A 26,070-nucleotide genomic window follows, 5' to 3' on the forward strand; every position below is an offset into this window, starting at 1 on the left:
TTACAAGTTATATAGCTTATTGTAATCAATACTCAAGGTGTTCATTAAGACAGACCGCGCTTGATACTACTTTCATATGTCAAAGTATTTTTAGGATACCATGTTCCTATCCTCCGTCCCACCAACTAAAATGTGTCAGCCTGCTCCTTTAATTTAATTCAGAGTAAGTAGTATAACCTGTTAACACACCCCTATAAATCTGAAGAATTCTCTGAGGAGTGTCTGCCACAACCGGTAAGTTCTGCTCAAATTATGTGATCCCTTTTAGGCATTAACAAGTATTCACCTACGATTGTGAGTAAATACATTTATATTTCATTTGTTTAGTTCATCTTGTCCGGCAGACAACAGCTGACACAATATTATCATTATAACTATCACTTTTTCAGTTTGATGTCACTATCCACGCCATTATGTAGAGAAAACCTGAGAACAATCAGTCATGTGAAAGGGTTAAATGTATGAAGTGACAGATCTTCTGTCACATGTAACTGTTCCGGTCAGAGTACAACCTTGTGTTGTTTATGTGGAGCGTTTGTAGATTTCTGTGTTACAAACTTGTCACTGTTTGTAAGACATCGCTGGAACTTGACTGAGTTTATCCCTCTCTGCTACTCCATTTGCCCAGTGGAAATGTCTGCCATGAAGGCAGCTGTCCTTAGTCTCCCCATTCTCTGGTTGCTTAGGAGAATTTTTTTGCCCTATTTGTGGAAGGATATAGACTTTTTCTACCGATCTATACGCTATCTAAAATTTGTAGAAAATTCTCTTAACAGTGATCCTCCTTTTTTAATGTTGGACATGTTTTATCATCAGGTGTCCAGTAAGCCTCAGAAGACATTTATTTTTTACCAAGACGAGGTCTACAGCTACAAGGATATAGATCTTAAAAGCAACCAGTTGGCATGGACGCTGAAACAGTACACCAAACTTCAAGAAGGGGACTGTGCTGCTGTTTTTCTTGGAAATGAACCTGCTTTTATCTGGACTTGGCTGGGACTGGCTAAGATAGGATGTCCAATGGCTTGCTTGAACTCCAACATACGAGCCAAGTCGTTTCTTCATTGTTTCAAGTCCAGCGGTGCAAAAGTATTAATTGCTGCTCCCGGTAAGGGACAATTCTAAATAATTTCCCAAATCAAAAATTTATGAATATGGTTATTGAGTTATAATTCCAAACAACCATGTATCTGTTTGCTTGTTCAAGATGTTTGCAATATTTTCCCACGATGTAGGGTACCTATTCAAATGCAGCAAGATAGATAGTTATAATACATGACATGCCTGTTATTTTAACAGGAAGCTTATGTTTTCAAATGCCAACTTGTACAGTATGGCCTCTTTGTGCCTCTAATTAATTTACTTTACTTTTAATTAATTTACTTTACTACTTTACTAATATGCCAGTTGAGGGGCTGTGGAGAAAGTGACATTTGTTCTACCCAGCTTCTCGACAGTCTTAGCAGTTATGGGAGAGCAACACAGTAATATAATTTATGTTAACCGCAACAACAAAACAAAAGCAATGGCTATAGACTTAGAAGAATAGACCAATACAATGACTACTACATCATCTGTATTAGTTATAGTATCAGGAGTGCCCTGGCACAATCACAGTGTAATTTGTAAAACTTCTTTAGAATGTGATTCCAGACCATGCTTTCAGATAATCCGTGCAGGAGGCTAGCTCTACTCAGCTAAACAAGTAGGGCCATGAAGGTCCTGTGAGAGCTGTACCAGCTGTGTGTTACTGCATAGAGACATCAAGCTTCTACTGCAGGAGAAGACCAGATGCCACACAGGTGCCTGAGGGACCCAGGTAAGTTGTCCATCCATTCTAAAAAAGGCTTTTAAAATTCCACTCCTGGCTCCCGGCATTAGGATATAGTGGTTATGGTGTTTGTAGTGTTCCTTTATAGGCACAATAAAAGTGCTGTATGTGTATCTCTGTCTCTGTGCGATATGTGTATGTATGTATGTTCCATTCCATAGCAGCTCATGTATGGAAGTGATAGTATATGGCAATTCAGCTGCTGTATAGGTCTGTGCCCACACTGTCCCCTCAGGCAGGAAACAATCATGCTGCCTATTCCAGGCACCGTCTTTATAAAAACATTTTTTGGCTCTGAGGCTTTTACAACACTTTGGCCAATCACAAACTTCATAACAGCACATAATAATTTGTTAATTTTTAAATTGGGACTAAGCTTTTCAAGTGCCACATTTAACTTGTTGTGAGGTATTCAAAACAGTGACTAAAATATAAACACATAATAAAATATACAGGCAACAATACAATACAGAATTATTACACAAGGGAGCATCATTAAAATGTATCACATCGAAATCCAAGAGCATTGTACCTGGATTTTACATATATGCATATATATGCAAATCAGAGTCAATTCACATAACCAACCTTTAACCAACAAATGGTATTGTAACAAAGTCCATGTTTTTTGTATAATCTGGGATCTTTAAACTGTCAGATGCCTTGTAACATTTAGAATTAGATATTCTAAGGTTACAATCTCCAATTAAGCTATAGTCACAGCTTGGCTAATTTAGCCAGAACTTTCCAATTATGTTCTTCAATGCATCACAGTTTGCTGCTATAAACTTAACATTTTTGTGAATTCTCCAAAATGTCAAATTTAAAGTCAAAATAAATGAGCTGGAAACACGGATGTCTTTGACACTTTCCAAGTATCTACTTAGACCTTAAATTTGCAATTTCATGGTAAATTCTTTAATAATTCATAGTTTCTACAAAATGAACTAATTCAGAATGAATTGAAACAAACACTAGTCAAGACTGGGTGCAATGACAAGACAATACTGATTTTTTGAACAACAGTGTATTCATGCAATACAAGATTTTAATTAAAGGCATGACAAAACATATAAAACAGTGTGAGGGCCTGGTGGGAGACTGTAGTGACACAGTCAGAACCAATCAATCAGAGTGCTGGGCACATACCCACCTCTGGTGCCAGTATGTCTAGTCTGAGCTGAGCAAATGGGGAATGGGAACAAAACCTTATGTATATAGGGGGTCATCAAACAAAAAGGGAGGTCTCCATAGAGGTCAGGAGCTCTCTCAATCTAAGAGTACCACTGCCCTCAGCTAATTATTTTTTTAAGGACAAGTATTCAGGGTACCAGGGGTCAGAGTGACACACTCTGGAACGTTAGTGGGTACTCACGACATTACTAGCTGAGTTTGGCGCCATGCAAGTTGCTATCCTCAGAGCGTCAGAAAAGCTCCAATATGCTTACACAGGGCTGCCATCAGAAATGGGGCACTTTAAACAGTTCAAGGCCTGGCCCCTGGGGGTTCAACACCAATCCTCCCACAAGGACCAGCCTTGAGTCCACCCACAGGACCTACCCCCAAGTCAGACCACAAAGATGATTAAAGTTCATTCAGTGTGTGTATAGTGGATGCTGAGTGTGTTTATGTATAGTGGATGCAGAGTGTGCGTGTGTGTGTATGTATAGTGGGTGCAGAGCGTGTGTGTATAGTGGATAGTGTGTGTGTGTGTGTGTGTGAGTGTAGTGAACTCAGTGTGTATGTCTAGTGGATGAAGTTGTATCTAGTTTGTGTGTAGTGTATGTAGTGTGTATATAGTGGATGCAATGTGTATATATAGTGGATGCAGTGTGCGTGTAGTGAATAAATGCATGTGTTAGTTTGTGGGGTTAGATAGGGGCTGTAGGGAGGGGGGGTGAGCATTTTTTTTTATTTATTCCACCCTCCCTGCCTCACACCTGTGGCCAGAGATAGGGGACACTAGACTCCCTGTTTGTCAAGTGGCATTGTGCAGCTTGCCAGGTTGTTTAGTGAAGAGTGAGGCCAGGAGTCTCCGGCATTACTCCTTCTTTTGTGTGCCCACCATGAGTGCCACGTGGAGCATTGCAATGGCAACCTGTGGGAATACTCTGGCAGCTGGGGTTTGTGAGAAGACACTGCTGGAAGTGGAAATTGGAGTCTACTTGGCCCACTCTTCACAAGAGAAAAAAGCAGGGATCCAGCATATATATAGCGGTAATTGCGATAGATTTATGTACATTGGAGGTATGGGAGCCTAGGCTCACCTGGCTCCATGGGTGACCTGGCCCCCGTCGAGCTATATTGGCTGTAACCCCCTGATAGTGGCCTCGCGTTTACCAGTGTGTGCCAGGAGGCTCGGTGAGTAAAGGTGCACTTGCGGATGATCCAAGCTTACCCAGTCAGAATACCATGAAATAGAGAAACACATTTTTTGTTCGTGCACATATCTAGCCACAATACCCAAGCCACAATTAGCCCAGTTTGGCTAATTTGGTCTCATATATGTACTCCACCATACTAATTCTCTGTTAATTCTGTTTATTGAATGACCTCTTAAGTGATTGTTCCTGTTCCCTCGCAAACACCAGGGCATTTACAAATATTTTTAAAAGGGACAATATAGGCCCCTGGACCAATAGTGGTTTTGGTGTTAAGAAACTAGCCCTGTGCTTTCAGCAATGTAAACATTGCCTTATTTGAGAAAATTCAGTGTTTACATTTCTGCTTAAAGACACTTCTTGTGGCTGTCACTCAGACAGGTCACTCGGACAAGCACCAGAGGGGCTTCCTAGCACAGTCCTTGAAGGACCGACATCTTCACACTCAGTTAATGCATCTCTATGAGGAGATGCTGACTAGCATCGTGCAGCAATTGTCATGCATGTGCACTATCAACCCCAATGATTCTCTATGGAGAAGCACTGGATTGGCTGAGTTCATCAAAAATTAAGATCTAAGACATCTAAATATTAAAGATAAGTAAATCTTATTTTATTTGTATTCCTAACATTAATGTCTTCCTTTAATAGGCTTTGTATTTTGTATCTAGTACAGACATTTTGGATATTGTTGCATTAATAATAATAATTGGTGAATTATTATTACCAGTGAAACATCGCAGTAGCATATATGTACTATTGTTAAATATTGAATGTTGTTTTGTTTTCTCCGATCAGAGCTACAAGATGCTGTGGAGGAAGTGCTACCGGCATTGAAGGAAGATGGTGTGCAGGTGTTTTATTTAAGCAGAGAATCTCCCACCATCGGAGTAGACAGTCTTCTTGATAAGATGGATTTTGCTTCCGACGAGTCTGTTCCCAGATCATATAGATCAAAAGTCAATGGTCAATCTCCAGTTCTATATATTTATACTTCTGGGACAACAGGTAATTTATTCTGTAACAGTTTTCCTAAATCATCCTGTAAATATATTACCCTGCAGATGTCAAGCCTGGTTCCTCCTAGATGATGCTATGCCTTTTCAATCATATATACTATCTCATATCATATTCAAATTATTTGCTCAGCAAAAATATATTTGTACATTCAGTTGCATTGGTCATGAAATGAAGAGGCAAAGTTGTCAAGCGTAAAATTACTGTCTTTTTTATGAATGCATTTTGTATGTAATTATTTCAAAATGATGATGACATGTAATGTTTCTCTATTCTCAAAGTCAATAAGTCTTCGAGGTACTGTCCCCTTCCTGTCATTGGCAATGATGCTCAAAAGATTGTCTATGTGTTTGGTTTTTGACAAAGCACAGACATGTTAACAGAGCTGTCACATTCTATCCCTTTCATTAGCTAAGAGAGGTAAGCTGACGTAACTGTGATTGGAGTTGTTGAACAAGCTTATAATAGCTGTACTGCAACTGCTATCAGCTTACTTACATTTCTGTTAACACGTTTGTGCGTGGGCTGTGCACCGCCATAGCCACTAATCAAGTGTATGTAGTGGTGGCTGAGAGGCCAGGGCAAGAGGGTAGTGGCTTCAACAGGGCCGGATTAACATAGGGGCTGATGGAGCTGAAGCTCCAGGCCCAGGCCCATGGAATAGGCCCATTTAAAAATATATATATATATCTTAGGTTTGCCACCTGACTGGTATTATAAGGCACATCCAGTATTTGAGGCTGCCTGGCCGTGATGGTATTGCAGTAACACCGGCAATACAAATGCAAATATTTTTTTCAGTATAAACAGAGATTACTCTGCAATACTAGCACCAGCCAGTAGGGGTCACTGTGTATGGAGAGAGGCAGGGATAGGAAGTTACAGCATATCCCTCCCTGCCTATTTCTACTCACTGATATGCAGGAGAGCAGCTACACAGCACAGACAGTTCAGACAGCAGCTCCCAGCCTGCAGAGACAGACTACAGCTCAGGTAAGTGAGGGATGAGGGGAAAGGCAGCAGGGAGACATGGGGATACTGAGACCCTAGGGGACACATGGGGACACTGAGACACTGGGAGACTTGGGGACACTGGGAAACATGGGAACACTGAGTCACTAGGAAACACTGTGAGACATGGGGACACGGAGACACATGGGGATGCTGTGAGACATAGGTAGACACATTGGGACATGGAGACACTAGGGACACAGTGTCTCCATGTCTCCCAGTGTCCCCATGTCTCCCAGCCAGTGTCCCTAGTGTCTGTGTCCCCTAGTCTCCCAGTGTCCCCTAGTCCCCCAGTGTATTTGTCCCCATGTCTCCCAGTGTCCCCATGTCTCCCAATGTCCCCAAATTTCTGTGTCCCCATGTCTCCCAGCCAGTGTCTCAGTGTACCCATGTGTCCCTATGTCTCCCAGCCAGTGGCCCTAGTGGCTCAGTGTCCCCATGTCTCCCAGTGTCCCCAAATGTCTGTGTCCCCATGTCTCCCAGTGTCCCCATGTCTATGTCCACAAGTGCCTCCATGTTTCCCAGTGTCCCCAAGTGTCTGTGTCCCTATGCCTCCCAGCCAGTGTCCCAGTGTCCTCGTGTCTCCCAGTGCCCCCTAGTCTCCCAGTGTCTGGGTTCCCATGTCTCTCAGTGTCCCTAGTGTCTTAGTTTCCCCACATTTCTGTGTCCCCATGTCTCACAGTGTCTGTGACCCCATTTCTCCCAGTGTCCCCAAATGTCTCAGTGTCTCCAGGTTTCCCACTGTCACCATGTCTGTATCCACAAGTGCCCCCATGTCTCCCAGTGTCCCCAAGTGTCTCAGTGCCCTCATGTCTCCCAGTGTCCCCAAGTGTCCCCATGTCTCTGTGTCCCCTAGTATCCTAGTAACACGGGACACACTGAGACATGGGCACACGGGGAGAAATGGGGACACAGACACTGGGAGACTAGGGGACTGGGCAACATGGGGACACTGACAGTGTGATACATAGGGACACTGATGCCAGGCTGGCCTTCCAATTCTTTGGACACACATGTTTGCCCATTTTGGCACTTCTAGTCACGTGATTCGCATCAGTGGCCCACTCTTTTACCCCGCCCATTGACTTCCTGCTTCACTGGACACTGCTGTTGGGGGGTATGGATTTACTTGAAAGATGAAAGCATAAATTAGATAGAGATTAGCATAGAGTATATGTTTTCTTATATCTACATCCTTTGAGTTTCCCTCCAACACCAACTCTATCAGATACATGATGCTCAAGGAAGGATATTTAATTCACTTTATGTGTTGTGTTCACACACTCAACCAAGATGTGGCATCTTCTGCCGAGAGAGGTGGTTCCAGTTTTTGCATTATATAGCATTATATACTGGATTAATACCATTTAATATTAAAATTATTATAAATAGTTTGCTGGCACAAGGGAAACTGACTATCATTAAGTCAATAAGGAACTTTCTCTTCTTTTAAGAAAACTAGAACATTGATTCCTGTGTGTTTCTTGATTTTTATTGGATAATCATCAGGTAAAGAATGTAATTAACTTGGAGTTTTTTACCCTAAATTGCTATGTTACCAGGTTATTTTTTTCCCATTTAGTTTGACAACAATTTCTCTGTTTACATTACATTTGACACCAACGTAGATCAATAACACTGTTTACGTTCCTCTGGCAGGACTTCCGAAGGCTGCTATTATATCCCAAGGCCGTCTCTTAATGAGTTCGTCAATATCTACATTATCAGGTTTAACATCCGAAGATGTACTGTATATACCTTTACCTCTTTATCACAGTGCCGGCCTTATGATTGGAGTCCGTGGATGTATCCAGCAAGGTACAGTACTTTAACCCCTTAAAACCTAATCTTAGAGTCCCGAACATACCCATTGTAAATATTGTACTTTATAGTTTGGGAATCTGAATTCCCAAACCTAACTGCTTATTTCTTAAAAATACCCAAAACAGGTTATTTGTTCATCCTTTTTTAATTTTTCTTTTCCAGTCATACTCAATACTCAATATATTTTCCTAAAACATATATTTTTAGATAATCATTAAACAATTGTATAGATTTGAACCATGTCTGCAAAATATAAATATTGAAATAAGTAAACATGATTAACTTGTTACTTTTTTGAGCCATCAGGTACTACATTTTCATTCCTACTGAGGCACATTATGTAAATGAGCACTTGCTTTGAGATATATATATATACACACAAACAAGAGAGCCGTCATGGATCTTTATATATGAATACTGTAGCTAGAGAATGTCTAACTTGTATGAAATGGAGGACCAATGACCTTGTATTCTTTCACGCAAATCAGTGGATGTTTTGCACACATAAACGAGGCATGTGATGGAGCTCTCATACTCAAACTGAGTACCTCCACCATGTCCGCTTCCTACCTGCTATCAGGGACACTGGCGCGCTTCAGAACCAGTTGCCAAAGCTTGACTGGGTTCGCTAAGGTCTTCTTCCAGCAGGCCAGGCTGCAGTGAATATAGCTCTGGAGACCCTTCCTCCCTTAGAGCAGCGATTATAGCTTTTTATTTAGTATTTCCCCACCCATTAGAAAAAAAGCATAAAACACAGCTATATTTATGGTACAACATTTTTGTACAATACTGCACAATTTTCCCTCCCCGGCGCTACTCTGTCTTTGGACTTAATCACATTATCCCTATCTAACGCAATCAGTCCTAAAGGCACAACATACAAAATGTATTCCTAAATCCCCTTTCACTGGACAGTACCCCCACACAATATATATACCTGGAAAGCTTGTTACCGAGCGCCCTTGCTGTCTAAATAGTGTCCTGATAATCCACACCCAAGATACAGCGTGTAACATTTTTACCAGGTAATGCTTATTCTCTGATTCAGCGACAATTTCCAGGCATTAAGACAGCTTTGTCCCAGTCTCTGAAAAGGGGTTCCCGGACCTTTGAGGACAGGAGCACTCTCAAGCCCTAGTTATCCCTCTTGACTCCCTGGCCTCCATCCAAATAGCGCTCTATTTGGGTGTTGAGGGACTGAGTAACACCCACTTAAAGTTCGACCAAACCTCGACCCAGTCCTATTCCATGGAACAGTTCCATGGTGTTTCAGGGTATCATCCAGTCAGGCACTCAAGGTATAAAATTATTCCAGGTGATCCCCAAATGTCCTCAAGTCTGGTTGAGAAGCACAATAAGTGTCAGGGGCCCTCCACAGTGACAACAGCCCACTTTACTGTGTGCAGTATTCTTCTTTTTTGTGTCTGGTTCAGTTGAAAGAAGCTATACTGCATTGTACTAAGGCCCTATAGGTGTGCTCTTCCATTCTGTGTATCCTGTATGGCTTGCACCTAGAAATATATCTATGATGGAGATTTGAGTGTGGAGCCCCTGTCTCTAAATAACTGTAAGTAGATAAATACTGAAAGATATGGACTTTATCCTTTCATTCTAACCTTTGGAAAAATACACAAAGTTAGATCATTTATATCTTTCCAAGTTTCCTTTATCAGAACTCAAGTCATGAAACGTATGAAATATCTATAGTTCATGGTCCTTATAGGGTTAAACAGCATTCCACACTGATTTAGGTCATTCTTAAAGTGAAATAAACTCACACTCTGCTTAACTTATGACATAATGCGCAGTGTTTGTTCACCTTCACCATGAACAAAAGTTATCTGCTCAGTCACACCTTCTGTAAATTGGGCAGACTCCGTCAGTGAAATTATATAAGAACAGGGGAGGGACTAGAATTTACTCTATTGGAAAGCCATTCACGTGAAACCGGAGTTTGAAACTTTAACACCGTAATCACCAAAACAACTTTAGCTTATAGAAGCAGTTTGGGTGTATAGATCATGCCTCTGAAGTCTAACTGCTCAATTCTCTGCCATTTAGGAGTTAAATCACATTTGTTTCTGTTTATTTAGCCCTAGCCACACTTCTACAGTCTGTGACCGACACAACCTGCACAGAGATTTTTTTTCTTTTCAATCAGATGTTAACTTACTTTAAAACGTTTTCCTGCTCTGTAAATCAAACTTTAATCACATACAGGAGGCTCCTGCTGATCTAGAAATGAGAAATGAGAAAAGAAATTCAGAAATTAACAGGATTTGCAATATTTGAGGTGTAAACATTAGATGTCTCTTTACAGGAAGTGTTTAGGAATGCTGTTTAAGTCACACATGCTAACATTTTTCTAACTTTTGTCCTGAGTTTAGAAATAATGTTAACATGTTCAATGTTAACATGTTCTTAGCTGTTTTTGCCAGTTATAGGGCTAAAAGTACAAGTAGGACATTAAATATATATATTTTTTTTAATCTATCAATAGTGACATTGTAACACTGTTATCTGTCATAAATCTCTGAATCACACCTCACATGTACATGTACATGCACATTTTTTTAAAAGTAGACAACCCAGGGTATTCAATATGGGGTATGTCCAGTCCTTTTTAGTAGCCACTTAGTCACAAGCACTGGCCAAAGTTAGCATTTATATTTGTTTGTGTGTTAAAAAGGCAAAAAAAAACAGTTATGGACGCTAACTTTGGCCAGTGTTTGTGACTAAGTGGCTACTAAAAAAGACTGGACATACCCCATTTACAATACTTTGGGTTGTCTTCTTCTGCAAATGGTATGCCATCATAGTGGGAAATTATCATTCCTGGGCTTCCATACGCTATCAAAAGCAACACAACCAATCTGGCAAATTTCAATGTGAAAAAATGGAAAATCATGCCTTATATTTGTCCCTGTAACTTTCAAAACACTATAAAACTTGTACATGGGGGTTACTGTTATTCGCTGAACACAAATATTAGTGTTTCAAAACACTAAAACATATCACAACAATGATTTCATCCATGAAAGTGCCGTTTGTTTGTGAAAAATGCAAAAAACTTCAATTTCACTAACAATATCATCGCTGTGATATGTTTTACTGTTTTGAAACACTAGAAACATAGAATGTGACAGCAGATAAGAACCATTCGGCCCATCTAGTCTGCCCAATAACGTAGATGTAAGAAGTCATTTATTTCAGCGTGCACGTTTTTAGGAATTGTCTCGAAATAGATACTAACATCACTTTATGCAGATTCTTAATGTGCAATTTCATCAAGCAAGAACATAATCACATTTTTAACTTTAAAAACAGAAATCTCCCTCACTGTGAACAGGATTTGAACCGGTGCGGGGAGATCCCATTGGATTTCTAGTCCAACGCCTTAACCACTCAGCCATCACAGCTCTTCAGCTGCTAATATTTGGGTTCAGTGAAATCGCCTGAATAAAACAGTACCCCCCATGTACAGGTTTTAAGGTGTCATGAAACGTTACAGGGTTAAATACAATGCTAGCAAATTAAATTCTCTGGACTTTCGGCCTGGGTTGTCAGGCAGGTTCCTCAAATTGCAATCAATAAAATTACCTAATATGTAAAAATATTACGTAAATATGCACGTAGAATTCAAATATATATATATATATACATATTTATATATTTGAAGTCTACGTGTGTATTTATAAAATTGTTTATGTAATTATGTATATGAACATACATACATATATATTTTGTTTTATTTTTATCTATTTATATATATGTATATATATATATATATAATTTCATTCTAAGTGTATTTTGATGTAAATATATATATATATCAAAATACAGTTAGAATAATATTACATATATATATATATATGTATATATATATATATATATATATATATATACGTATATATAAAACATGTTTTTATTATTTTTACATTTTTGTATTTATTTTTATTTACTTATTATTTATATTTTATAATAATAATATGTATACACATATATATATATATATTTATTTTTTATTTATTAACATTATTTTTTATTTTATTTTATAGATGCAGGGAGACTGCCTGACAGCCCAGGCAGTCCCCCTGCAGGCAGCATTATGGACTCCTACTGCGGCCATGTGATCTTATGGCCCGCAGGGGCCTAATTTGCCGAGAGGGGCCTGTCTGGCTGTCAAAGGAAACCTACACAAGCTGCAATAATTTTTAAAGTATTTTCTTTTAACTTGTCTTTTAGAAAATGTCCTTAAAGGAACACTACAGGGTCAGGAACACAAACATGTATTCCTGACCCTTTAGTGTTTAATCCACCATTTAGGTGGCTTGACCCGCCTAATGGCCTTCGAAAAGTAAAAACTCACCTTGCTGATAATACTAAGATATGTAACAGGGTTGATGTTCCAGGAGGGGTAAGCCAAATGGCAAATGATTAAGGCAAACTAGGAAAATGGTCATAGTTGTGGCAGCTGACATTTACGGTGCCTAGAGAGATATCAGCTATGCCTCACTGATGATGCCTAACAAGGCTGAAACGATCGTCTGGGGTTGCTGTATCTCTCGTGCAGAGAGAACTTGCTGGCATTTCGGATCTGGACTGCCCGTATGGGTGGGACCAGTCTGATATGCTTCAGATATGTTCTCTCTGTAATGGCACAAGATGAGCTAAAACCAGCTTGAGTTCTGAGCGGGGACCCACCGAAGGGCAGGCTATTTCAGCTGCTGTCCGTTCTCAGAATACTCTTGCGACCCGTTTTTTTCTCTCCATAAGTTTAAAGGGTAATCCAGACGTGGACCTCTTGCTCACGGTGCCTAGAGAGATATCAGCTATGCCTCACTGATGATGCCTAACAAGGCTGAAACGATCGTCTGGGGTTGCTGTATCTCTCGTGCAGAGAGAACTTGCTGGCATTTCGGATCTGGACTGCCCGTATGGGTGGGACCAGTCTGATATGCTTCAGATATGTTCTCTCTGTAATGGCACAAGATGAGCTAAAACCAGCTTGAGTTCTGAGCGGGGACCCACCGAAGGGCAGGCTATTTCAGCTGCTGTCCGTTCTCAGAATACTCTTGCGACCCGTTTTTTTCTCTCCATAAGTTTAAAGGGTAATCCAGACGTGGACCCCTTGCTCACGGTGCCTAGAGAGATATCAGCTATGCCTCACTGATGATGCCTAACAAGGCTGAAACGATCGTCTGGGGTTGCTGTATCTCTCGTGCAGAGAGAACTTGCTGGCATTTCGGATCTGGACTACCCGTATGGGTGGGACCAGTCTGATATGCTTCAGATATGTTCTCTCTGTAATGGCACAAGATGAGCTAAAACCAGCTTGAGTTCTGAGCGGGGACCCACCGAAGGGCAGGCTATTTCAGCTGCTGTCCGTTCTCAGAATACTCTTGCGACCCGTTTTTTTCTCTATATATATATATATATAATTTCATTCTAAGTGTATTTTGATGTAAATATATATATCAAAATACAGTTAGAATAATATTACATATATATATATATATATATATATATGCATATATATATATATATATACGTATATATAAAACATGTTTTTATTATTTTTACATTTTTTTATTTATTTTTATTTACTTATTATTTATATTTTATAATAATATGTATACACATATGTATATATATTTATTTTTTATTTATTAACATTATTTTTTATTTTATTTTATAGATGCAGGGAGACTGCCTGACAGCCCAGGCAGTATGGACTCCTACTGCGGCCATGTGGTCGTTCTTTCAGAGCGATGATATGGCCCGCAGGGGCCTAATTTGCCGAGAGGGGCCTGTCTGGCTGTCAAAGGAAACCTACACAAGCTGCAATAATATTTAAAGTATTTTCTTATAACTTGTCTTTTAGAAAATGTCCTTAAAGGAACACTACAGGGTCAGGAACACAAACATGTATTCCTGACCCTTTAGTGTTTAATCCGCCATTTAGGTGGCTTGACCCCCCTAATGGCCTTCGAAAAGTAAAAACTCACCTTGCTGATAATACTAAGATATGTAACAGGGTTGATGTTCCAGGAGGGATAAGCCAAATGGCAAATGATTAAGGCAAACTAGGAAAATGGTCATAGTTGTGGCAGCTGACATTTATTGTGGATAAGTGCAAGATAATGCATCTTGGACGTAAAACTCAAGGGCAGAGGACAGAATATTGAGTCCTTACCTCAACATCTGAGGAAAGGAATTTAGGGGTGGTTATTTCTGATGACTTAAAGGTAGGCAGACAATGTAATAGAGCAGCAGGAAATGCTAGCAGAATGCTTGGTTGTATAGGGAGAGGTATTAACAGTAGAAAGAGGGAAGTGCTCATGCCATTGTACAGAACACTGGTGAGACCTCACTTGGAGTATTGTACGCAGTACTGGAGACCATATCTCCAGAAGGATATTGATACCTTAGAGAGAGTTCAGAGAAGGACTACTAAACTGGTTCATGGATTGCAGGATAAAACTTACCAGGAAAGGTTAAAGGATCTTAACATGTATAGCTTGGAGGAAAGACGAGACAGGGGAGATATGATGGGAACATTTAAATACATAAAGGGAATCAACACAGTAAAGGAGGAGACCATATTTAAAAGAAGAAAAACTACCACAACAAGAGGACATAGTCTTAAATTAGAGGGGCAAAGGATTAAAAATAATATCAGGAAGTATTACTTTACTGAGAGTGTAGTGGATGCATGGAATAACCTTCCAGCTGAAGTGGTAGAGGTTAACACAGTGAAGGAGTTTAAGCATGCATGGGATAGGCATAAGGCTATCCTAGCTATAAGATAATGCCAGGGACTAATGAAAGTATTTAGAAAATTGGGCAGACTAGATGGGCCGAATGGTTTTTATCTGCCGTCACATTCTATGTTTCCATGTTTCTATGTTATGTCCAGTGCTGTGTGGGTCTGCTCACACTGGCCCCAGCCCAGATCCGCCTCCTTGGTGATATCATCAGAATTTCTGATTTTTAGCCAATCCAATGCTTTCCCATTGGAAAGCATTGGATTCGCTGAAATCGGCAAGGAGGCGGGATGGGGCGGGGCCAAACATGTTTTGGCCAGTCAGCACCTCCTAATAGAGATGCATTCAATCAATGCATCTCTATGAGGAAAATTCAGCGTCTCCATGCAGATTGTAGAGACGCTGAATGGCAGTGTTGCCTACTGTGCAGCACTGCCACAGGATGCACCTCCAGTGGCCATCTGTACTTAAGATTGTTTTGCATTTCTCTGTACTATTACATTAAAATAGTTATATATTTCCTAAAATATCAATCCACTTGATCCTAAAGAACACATTTTTATTAAATAATCTTAATAGATACAAGGGAGGGGAGAAGGATGCAAATGCCCCTTATCATACTATAGATCAGGCAACCTTTTGATAGTACTGTGTCAAAAAGCGATCTTGAAGTCCCTTGGCGTGCCGGTCCTATTTTTTTTTAAATTGAGGAGTGTAAGTTGCCGTATTCTGCTTGTTGTATATGGATGCTCCAGTGGCTTTTTAACATTGAATTTATATGTATATTGACTGTTAATATTGCATATGTTCATGAATATAAGAGAAAGAGACGAACAAATAGAGCCACATTAAATACACTACGAAGATGGGGGGTAACCCCAGATAGAAAATGAAAAGGATGGGAGATGGTGTATCTAATGTAAGATGCAGAATATATGCATCAAAGGGATGTTGAAATAGCCAACGGGCAACCTGTTAAATAGGCCAGGTAAACCAACTCGAATTAAATGAACAAAAATAATAAAGTTTTATTAAACATAAAGAAATATCGAAAAAAAACCAATAAGTGCTATAGTAGTAAACACCAAAAACTGTGGATTTAAAAAAAAAAAAATAATAAATACTAGATAGGTCTGTAATGATGGATACAGAACGTCTAGTTATAATAAAAGCAAATGATCAGTATCAATGTAGCTGATGGATACAGACCAATATAAGAAACTGTTACTGTCAGTAATAAGTGGTAGGTAATATTCCAGACTAAGAAGCAGAGCACCGATCTAAGGCAGACGTTTAGACAGACATAAAAGTAGTTAAATCGGTATAACCGGCATCTGCCTACAATAGCTGAACTGACAGTAATATGAGATAACTAAATAATACAAAAAGAGGGAGGGAGAGAGAAACGGATACAAGTAGAGTCACGGTAGACAGTGCTACACAGTGTCTATTAGAAGTAGCACGCTGTATACTGTGAAGGCTGTTGCCGTATAAGGAGATCTGACAACCCCTGTGGTTATGTACCCCGTGCCTTCGAGGGCACCTAACTCCAACCCCCGAGATATCTAGTCGCTAGAACAATATAGCGAATCAAGAATAAAAATAATAATAAAGAAAAAAATAAATAAGTAAATTAAGTAGAGCAGCGCGGTCGCCAGTCTGTGCACTACACTAGGGATCCAAAAGTGTAGCACACCCCAATCCTCTTAAGGATGTGTGCTACACTTTCTTATATTGGTCTGTATCCATCAGCTACATTGGTACTGATCATTTGCTTTTATTATAACTAGACGTTCTGTATCCATCATTACAGACCTATCTAGTATTTATTATTTTTTTTTTTTTTTAAATCCACAGTTTTTGGTGTTTACTACTATAGCACTTATTGTTTTTTTTTTTCGATATTTCTTTATGTTTAATAAAACTTTATTATTTTTGTTCATTTAATTCGAGTTGGTTTACCAGGCCTATTTAACAGGTTGCCCGTTGGCTTTTTCAACATCCCTTTGATGCATATATTCTGCATCTCACATTAGATACACCATCTCCCATCCTTTTTATGTTCATGAATAGTTTGTCGTATTGTGTATGTTACCTGTGCATGGGGGCTGCTTGTGTAATTGTGTGTGACAGGCTGCATGTTGGGTTGTGTGCATGTGTGTGGCTTGTTAGTGGTGTTGTGTTTGTGGGGACTGTGTGTTTGTTTGTGTGTGGGCTGTCTGTAGAAGGAAGCATTTTCAGCAGATCTGTGTATAACTAGCAGTGTAGATGGCTTCCCTCTGGTCCAGTGGGGACCAGGCTTGCCAGATACAAATCAAGGGCAGGAGCTGCGATAGCTGCTGTGGGCTGCTCTAATCCAGTGCAGATTAATGTTCACAGGTGCTGGGAGGAAGTGGTCCAAGATCACTTACTCCAAGTGCTGCAATGTGTATATTGAGAATATTGTAAAGCGCTACGGAATCTGTTGGCGCTATATAAATGGCGATAATAATAATAATAATAATTGTCCCTCACCATCTGCAATTACCGTTTGGGTTGCACTAGCACATATATGAACGATTTTTGGCTCTATCAGCCTTGAGTGCCGTGCAAAGGCAGCTCGAGAGCCATGCATGGCACACGTGCCATAGGTTGCTGATCTCTGCTATAGATACTAAATCAAGGAATTGATTAGATAAACTGTATAAGAGAGTAAATGATATCATAGCGTTTGGTGTTTTGTTTTAATTACATTCCAAATTTCATTTCATTACAAAAGATATGTTGGGTCACACCTTAAGTAATTCTGGCAAAGTTCATTAACAATACATCAGAATGAGGGAGGGAATAAAAGAGTCATGTACGTTATAGGTAAGGAATGCAGAGGCTATACATCTACACTGCGATAAGAGTGTAGTTTGTCATTGCATGTCTTCTATAAAATGCTGCATCTTTTTTATGGATGTTTTTAAAACACATAAACAAACTCATTTTCCTGGCACTATAGTGCCCTGAGGGTGCCCCCACCCTCAGGGTCCCACTACCGCTGGGCTGAATGGGGAGGAAGGGGGTTAAACACTCACCTCGGCGCTGGGGACTCTCCTCCTCCTTCGGTCGTCATCGGCTGAATGCACATGCATGGCAAGAGCCGCGCGCGCATTCAGCCAGTCCATAGGAAAGCATTCTCAATGCTTTCCTATGGACGCTGGCGTCTTCTCACTGTGAAAATCACAGTGAGAAGCGCGGAAGCACCTCTAGCGGCTGTCAATAAGAGAGCCACTAGAGGCTGGATTAACCCTAAAGTAAACATAGCAGTTTCTCTGAAACTGCTATGTTTACAGCAGGCAGGGTTAATCCTAGAGGGACCTGGCACCCAGACCACTTCATTGAGCTGAAGTGGTCTGGGTGCCTATAGTGGTCCTTTAACCCCTTAAGGACACATGACATGTGTGACATGTCATGATTCCCCTTTATTCCAGAAGTTTGGTCCTTAAGGGGATAAAGGGAAACTATAGTGCCAGGAAAACAAACTCACTTCCCCCTTTGTCATGCCCCCCCTCCACCCCCCAAGTGGAATGTGTGTGTTTGTTGAGTGTGATTCTGTGTAGGGCTTGGCTGGGAATTTAATGGATAAAAGATTAACACAAGTTATAGGTGATTTTCAATGTTTTATTAAATGGTGTAAGAGGTGACAGTTAATCTTTAATTATGCTATTAATCATGTTGAATCTTCACCTGCTGATGATCCTAAGTAGATTTCATCTTTTCTTTGCAGGTGCAAGCCTTGTTTTACGAAAAAAGTTTTCAGTCAGTCAGTTTTGGGATGACTGTAGGAAATACAATGTAACTGTTTTCCAGTATATAGGAGAGCTGCTGCGGTATCTGTGCAATACTCCTAAGGTATGGCATTAGTAGATATTAAATACATTAGTAGATATTAAAGGGACATACATCTCTTGACACATATTTTTTTTTTTTTTTAATTCTTTATTTTTGCAGTGCTTTTGATTGGTACAGGCATACATATGGTACCCCAACGGCAGTCCATACGTTGAATTCTACACATAAGTTACAGTGGGTAGTAGATGGACAATGCACTTTTTTTTTTTTTGAGATTACAGAGATAACAAGCTGATAAGTGTCGCATTAGTATATAAAATGCTAGGCTAAGATTGCGCTTAGCTCAACTAGTCACACAGCAGGTTGTAGTTATATTACAATGACGGCCAACTATGACATAGAGATTGCTTATCCATATATAGAAATAGTGCGTTAGTGTTAACAGGTTAAGGTTATACTACTAGGTCTGGTCATAAACTAAATATGTAGAATATCCCAATGTGACATGCAGTCAGCAGAGTAGCAGGCTATGGTTCAGTGGCAGTATGTGAAGAGCACACAAGCAGATTACATTATGTGTAAAAAATCCCCGCCAGTTGCATGCTGTCTAGGGGCCAGCTAGTGGGTATGTGAAAACATATTATTTAGCATAGATTAGAGGTATATGCAATCAGCAAAAAACATAAGAGCCAACTGTGTAGCGAGAGTCCTGTGTAGATCGCCCGTCTTTGCTCTGATAGCTGCAGAAGGGATTAGGTAGAGAGAGTCAGTAGGGAAATACAGCCCGGTGCCCAGAGAGACCGCTCTGTTCCACTGCTCAGGAGCCCCCTCCGGCGCTTGGAAGCGGAGCCTAAGCCTCTGTGTAGTTTCAGCAGAGCTCACCCGATGCTGCTCTGCTGAGCTGCTGGCGCTGTGTGTGAGTCTCTCTGGTGTTGAAGCTATCCGCGTGGCAGGGTCAGTATCCCCTCGGTGTTCTGTCTCTGGTGGGCCATGGTTGGACTCTTTGGTCTGTTTTGCCCGTCGGTGAGCAGGCTAGTTGCGGTGCAGCAGGCTTTGTGGGGTCTCAAGTGTGGGGAGGCTTCTTGTTGGTCCAGGTTCACAGGAACCGCTGGGTGGTAAGTAGGTCAGGATGTACGTGCGGGTTCTGTCTTTCATTACCCGTGTGCAAGCTCAGGTGGTGGCTGCCGATCGTCCTGTGCTCTGGAGTACAGGCCCTGCGCACATGGTCTCCGCCATCTTGCGCGCGGGTCTCAGGACTGCATGTCACTGCTTCTTCAGCCTTCTGTGTAGCTTAGTGTGGCTTGGACCGGGATCACCCCCCCGGTCCTGAGGGGGGGGAACAGGGCTCGGTCCGCAGGTAGTCCTCGCTTGTCGGGCTCCGTCGGGCAGGATAGTGTCGCGGCGGCCGTCCGCTTCACTCACCGCCAGCATAGGTCCCGCCTGTTGCAGCGGGCCCCAACCGCTGAGGGACTTAAACTGCGAGAGCAAGCCTCTCCCCAGCCCAGGTAGCCCGGTTCCGTCGAGGGTCGCAGTTGTGCCGGTAATTCTCCCCTGGAATCACGATTTTTCAGGCCATTTATGCCTCTGTTTGCAGGAGCCGAGCCGTCCTGCGACCGCTCAGCTCGGCGGCCCGGCCCCGCCCCCGGTCATGGCTTTCTTATCCTTATAATATGATGAATAAAGTAAGAAGATGCCACTGGAATCATAAGCCATGATAACAAGGTTGGGGTCACCTGTCGAAGGCTACAGCTTCAGGATCGTCTATGATTATCTCAGGTCCAAATAGATGCTTCCTATAGATTAGCAATGCAGGCCTGTGGTGCATGGCAATTGCTGCATTTGTCCAGTTGCAGCACTGATGTTGCAACAGTGTGCAGCACTGACGGGAAGTTTCTTGGTGTGCTGCCCTGCTGCTATCTGGGGCTGGAACACTGGGTGAGCGGCTCTTAGCCACCCCCCAGCGCAGCCATTCAGTTGCTGGGCTCCTCTCCGCCGTTTGAATGCTCAGGGAGCAGGGTTTACTGTAACCCCAGCACCCGAGCAGAGCACACTGCTTCCTGCAGGCAGAGGAAGCCGGGACATGATTTGGTATCCCGGCTGCCCCCTCTTGACACATATTTTTAAACCAGAAAGCAAACACTTTTAAACAAATACAAAAAATAAATACCAAAATAAAGCAAGATAAACATTATAAAGAATGTCACAAACGTTTATAAACTTAATATCAACCTGTTTAGATTGCATTGTTGAGCACGCCTCTCAGCTACTAGAATTTCTTCAGTCCCCCCACCCTTTACCTTCCCAGCTCAGTTTCAGACATGTCTGGTAATGACAGAAACAGGGCATCCTTGTGCAGCAGCAGGATAGAGAAACCTGACACCAGAGCCTGCTCCGCATGAATAACACTGATCAGACTCCCTAACTATTCCCCATGTTAGGATATTGCAAAGTGAAGAGTTCTTCCAACTACACATGTGTAAATCTCACCCCAAATCTTGGTGTGCAAAAAAGTGAATAAAAACGTATAATACTTATATAGATATATTAGTTAAAGCCTATTGGGTTGCCCCTTTGGAAAAAAATAAAGAAAAAAAGTCTAGTGCAGAACATCCATACATTACAATGAATGCTTTCAGGTTTAGATAAATGGTATTACATTTTACAAATATTGAGTGGATCAAGTGCTACTCTTACTATGTAGGTACAGGAGAGATCAGTCTCCTTGTGTGTAATGGATCCAATAGACAGAAGTATAAGTATCTGGACCGGAGACACGGAACGCCAATCTTCACATAAAATTTTATTGAAGAAACAAACAACTTGATAAAGAAATTGATAAGAGGCTTGCAGGTACTCATCACCGCTCGTCAATGCGGCTTCAGCTGAGCCCAACTCCTCGTGGCAGTCGTGTGTCTGTCTTCTGTGCAGACTAGTTTCACTCCGCCCAGATAGGAGTCGGTCTGGCGTGGGAGTTTATAAAAGCTGTCTCTAATTGTTCCTTTGTAACAGGTGTCCTCAGATCTCCCATTGTAACTCCAGATTATTAAAAATAAATATCAAAAATGTCCTCATATTCCTCCATTATGAACACAAACAAAATAAATAAATATTAAGACAGAATGTGTCAATATAATGAACACACAAGAATCAACAAATATATATTTTCAAAAAAATCAATTATTCAGTTATGTCCATAATCTAAACTAATTATTGCATCACAAAAATTTCTACTTGATAAATCTCAACCTAAAAAATTCCTACTCATAAAAAAACTAGTATCATAAAAAAACTAGTATCATAAAAAACTTTTCAATATTGTATTATTTAAATGTATTTCTATATAAAGATATGCATTTAAGGTGCAAAATAAACATTTTAAATTATATATTTATAAAACAGTTAGACAACCCCAAAAAAGGTTATATGTACAGAGAAGGTAGATATACTAAATAGTGGCACAGATTGTCCTAAAAAGTGTAAAAAAAAAAAAAAAATACAAAAAAGTCAATAAGAGTTTTGAGTTAATACTCCAGTGAAATAGAATGATTTTTTTTATCTATGTAGTTTTATAATTAGTTTCAGAATGCTACAACTAATAAGTAGCACATCATGATATTTGTATGTTTTTCCCACTCTTAGAAAGACAATGATAAGGATCACTGTGTACGGCTTGCCTTAGGCAATGGACTCCGGGCAGATGTCTGGAAGGAGTTCATTCAAAGGTTTGGAGACATCAATATCTTTGAGTTCTACGCAGCAACAGAAGGAAACGCTGCTTTTTTTAACTACACTGGAAAAGTTGGTGCAATTGGTAGAACCAGCTTCCTCTTTAAGGTAAGACTTTATTTTTTTATTTTTAACAAACATCATCATACAATCATTGCGAATATAGGTCTCAATTTAATATTCATGTATAAACTTATTTAAATTATGTAATAAAATATTAATAATTTATTTTTTAATTTTATAATATTTAGATATTTTTTTATATATTATGTTTTAATATTTTGAAATTTTTTTTGAAAAGTTTACCCAAAAATATGAAATCATTTAAAATTATTTTTACAAAAATATTAAATCGGGACAATAATCATTAATAGAATGTTGTTTCAGGGAGTAAATACAATTGAATTTGCATTTCAGAATGCATGCCTCATAGCACAAAAATGCCAAGAATAGGACATCTTGTGGAGATACAGGCCTCATTTCTCAAAGGAACACCCAGACCACTTTAGCTCATTGATATTAAAATATATTTAGAATTTTCATTGTGGTATATCCTAATACTTCAGAGGAACACCATGAAGGATTCAAGTGGCTGTGTCGCCTCAAACTTGCCTTTTTCCTATTGCTTCCTATTCTCTTCCTCTTTCAGAGAGTGGAGAGGCAGCCACTCTCCTGTAATGTCGATTGGTTTGACAATTGTTCAAAAGACCCTGTGTGACGGAGCCTGCTCCGATCATGCTACCAACTGGTGTAGGACTGAAAGTCTAACTCCCCCTAAACGAGTTTAAACACTCTCCTTGGCTCTTCCCCTTGTCAAATCTACTCCCATGCAGCAGAACGTTCTAAATTTCCATGCCTGGGACTGCAATATGGAATCCGGGCAGCTGCGACTCCTTTAGCGGGACCCGGTACTAACTGCCTGGAACTCTAAATCGAATAAGTACGATTGCCTACACAGCAAGCCAATCAGTTGTCAAACTTGATAATGGAGGTATCGGTGAAATCACCTGAGGGTCCCCAAGTAGTAGCAGTCTGACTTAAAAAGGCAAATCCTCCATTTAAGAGCTATGGCACTTTGCCTCCTCTTCTCATGGCAGCCAAGCCTCTCCCCCAACTGTTTGTCATTTAATTCTAATTTTTTACTTGACCTGTTAGGAGTACCTTGGAGGTTTAGCTGTGCATTAAGATCCAAAAATGCTTGTAGTGCCACCATAGGAGATACAACATGTATGTTGAATTACAAGCATGGCAATAGAAAAGTCAGCACAATTTTTTTTAGAATAAGAAGTAGGAAAACTGCTTAGCTGATAGTAAATGGTAAATGTTGCAAGACTAATATACTTTGTACAATCATATGCTTGGAGACTGTTGGGTCCCTGTTGCGTATTTATGGTTTGCTAGTGGTGTCAACTGCTAATTAGTAAGCTAGTGAAAATGCAGGAGGGGGTATTTGTCAGTACCTGTGTGACAGAGGTCTTGTATGAGAAGGGTGTCAGGCGTAATATGTCAAGAAGAGACACAGCAGAAGGCATATATAACAGAAACTGCTTATAAAAATTCAGTCCAGCTACTTAAATATCGACTGCCCCTCCGGCCTAGCCAAGTTTACATGCATTTCTAAGTGGTAATGAAAAACCTCACAGGAGGACCTAGGTGCAAGTGTCACAAAAAATGTACTAAACATAGACAGTCCTTTGCTTTCCCCACAACTTGCTGTGTTTATAGGTTATTAAAGGGAGATGAGCTCCAGAGACATTCTGCTTGGGTTGGAAGGCCCAGATGAGACTGCTTGGGTAAGAGTCTCTGGGTGAGGTAATGGAATTGTGAGGCAGGGTCACCAGGTGCAGCAGATGGGTACTGCTTCCAGGCGTACCAGAGAGACAGCATGTCAGGGCTCTGTGTTATTAGGACCAAGCATGCTCCAGTAGAGGCCCCTGTACTGCTGGGGGGTCAATTCTGGCTCTTCTCGCCAGCATGGTGTTTGAGACATTTTCTCTGCCGGGCGCATATGTGGCGAGCATGTCGAGGGTTCCCACTCTCTCCCCTACAGCTCCTTGAGGTTATAGGAGTGCTCCTTCGCCGCCCAGTGTTGTTTTGTTTGACTTCTTGGGCCCCCTTGGCATCTCTGCAGGGGGGTGAGTAAGTGGGTGGGTGCTCCTCTTGGAGAGATCAGTGCCTGTAAGCCTGTGGACAGGGTCTGCTCGTCGTCTCAGTTGCTCCCAAAAGGCTTTACAGATTTTATCGAATGCTGCCAAGAAGCTTAGAATAGGCCTCGCATGTTTCACGTGTTCATGTTTTGGCGCCGTTTAGAGAGCCGTAGTTAGGCCCATAGATTTTGGAGGGGTATACATAGGTCAGTCCCAGATGCAGGTAAGTGGCTGGGGTTGCCAGGATAACCATCACCGGTGTGTGGAGGGGGGGAGACAGGACTGCCCACCGTGGGTCTGACTAGAACTTGGGCTAAGGGATCGGCCGTCTCCCCCAATCCCGCACAGCCAGGCCGCTACATTGCCACTGTGGGTTGTACAGCAGGAGATGCAGCGTTGGCTATCAGATGCGTTAGCATTGCAGTCCTGGGTGAGCTGGGAGTCAGCAGAGGTGTGTAAGTCCACGTTTGAGGCATTTGAGGCGTTAGAGCCGTCAAAAAGATCAATATTAACAGGATTTCTCCCAGAGTTCATGCTCTGATTGGCTTGCTGTGTATGCACTCGAATAAGTATGAGGCAGCTGCCCGGTGAAACTTACATTCTTTACCACTCAGTTACCTAGTCCCCCAGGAGAGCAATAAGATCAATGCACCCTGAGAGCCAGGGGAAGCCACCTTCTCTGAAGGCAGGAGAACTCTTTTCCAAAGATCTTTATTAGTCAGCAGCAGCCTAGAACTCTGCGTCAGGTCTGGAAATGGCAACAGCTTGGACATTGTGCTTGTGGGGATTAACCTTGTTCGGAGATGTATAATTGTTGGGGAAACTTATGTTTTAAGGTTACTATTGTAATGCACTCTGTTGTCTGGAAGTTAATAAAATTCCTAGTTAATTGAGTTATCCCCCAGACACAGTGATCCCGTTTGGAACGGTGGGCGACATCCGGTCCCAGGAGTCCATGTATTGCTGTGGATACCTAAAATTGAAACATAGCGTGAGGACTTCCAACGAAGCTATAGCACAGAAGATCTGTGCAATAAACCCGGAAGTGCCCTCTAGTGGCTGTCTACTAGACAGCCACTAGAGGAGGAGTTAGCCCTGCAAGGTAAATATTGCAGTTTATGAAAACTGTAATATTTACAGTCGCAGGGTTAAGGGTAGTGGGAGTTGGCACCCAGACCACTCCAATGGGCAGAAGTGGTCTGGGTGCCTGGAGTGTCCCTTTAATTGTAAAAGCCCTGTTGTGAGCAGGGTGTTGCCTTATGTAGGATCTGTAATTAGTCCAGGCAGGTGTGATCCAGGTAAGTTCCAACGTTAGAGGTTAGGGAGGCCACTAGTGGTGGAGAGCTGGAACTTTTAAAGTAACAGAATAAAAGAAAAAAACTTACTCGAGTATAAGCCGAGTTTTTCAGCACATTTTTTGTGCTGAAAAACCCCAACTCGACTTATACTCGAGTCAATGTCTGTATTATGGCAATTTACCGGAGCTGACCGGACCGGCGCGGAGGAGAAGGGAGCTGACAGGAGCTGCAGGAGAGGTAAGTAAACGC

At 41.1% G+C, this 26,070-nt stretch overlaps 1 protein-coding gene across 1 annotated transcript in view; it reads left to right on the forward strand.

Annotated features, from left to right (window-relative positions):
- Positions 1–527: 527 nt before the first annotated feature.
- The window catches only part of LOC134603372 (long-chain fatty acid transport protein 2-like), a 46,562-nt gene continuing 21,019 nt past the window's right edge, over positions 528–26,070 (forward strand). The window contains exons 1-5 of the mRNA XM_063449266.1: positions 528–1,108; positions 5,011–5,220; positions 7,900–8,058; positions 18,586–18,710; positions 22,290–22,484. Coding sequence (XP_063305336.1) covers positions 634–1,108; positions 5,011–5,220; positions 7,900–8,058; positions 18,586–18,710; positions 22,290–22,484 — 1,164 coding nt within the window. The 5' untranslated portion in view covers positions 528–633. The remainder of the gene's footprint in view (positions 1,109–5,010; positions 5,221–7,899; positions 8,059–18,585; positions 18,711–22,289; positions 22,485–26,070) is intronic.

This window comes from Pelobates fuscus, chromosome 3, assembly GCF_036172605.1.
Source record: "Pelobates fuscus isolate aPelFus1 chromosome 3, aPelFus1.pri, whole genome shotgun sequence".
Lineage (NCBI taxonomy): Eukaryota > Metazoa > Chordata > Amphibia > Anura > Pelobatidae > Pelobates > Pelobates fuscus.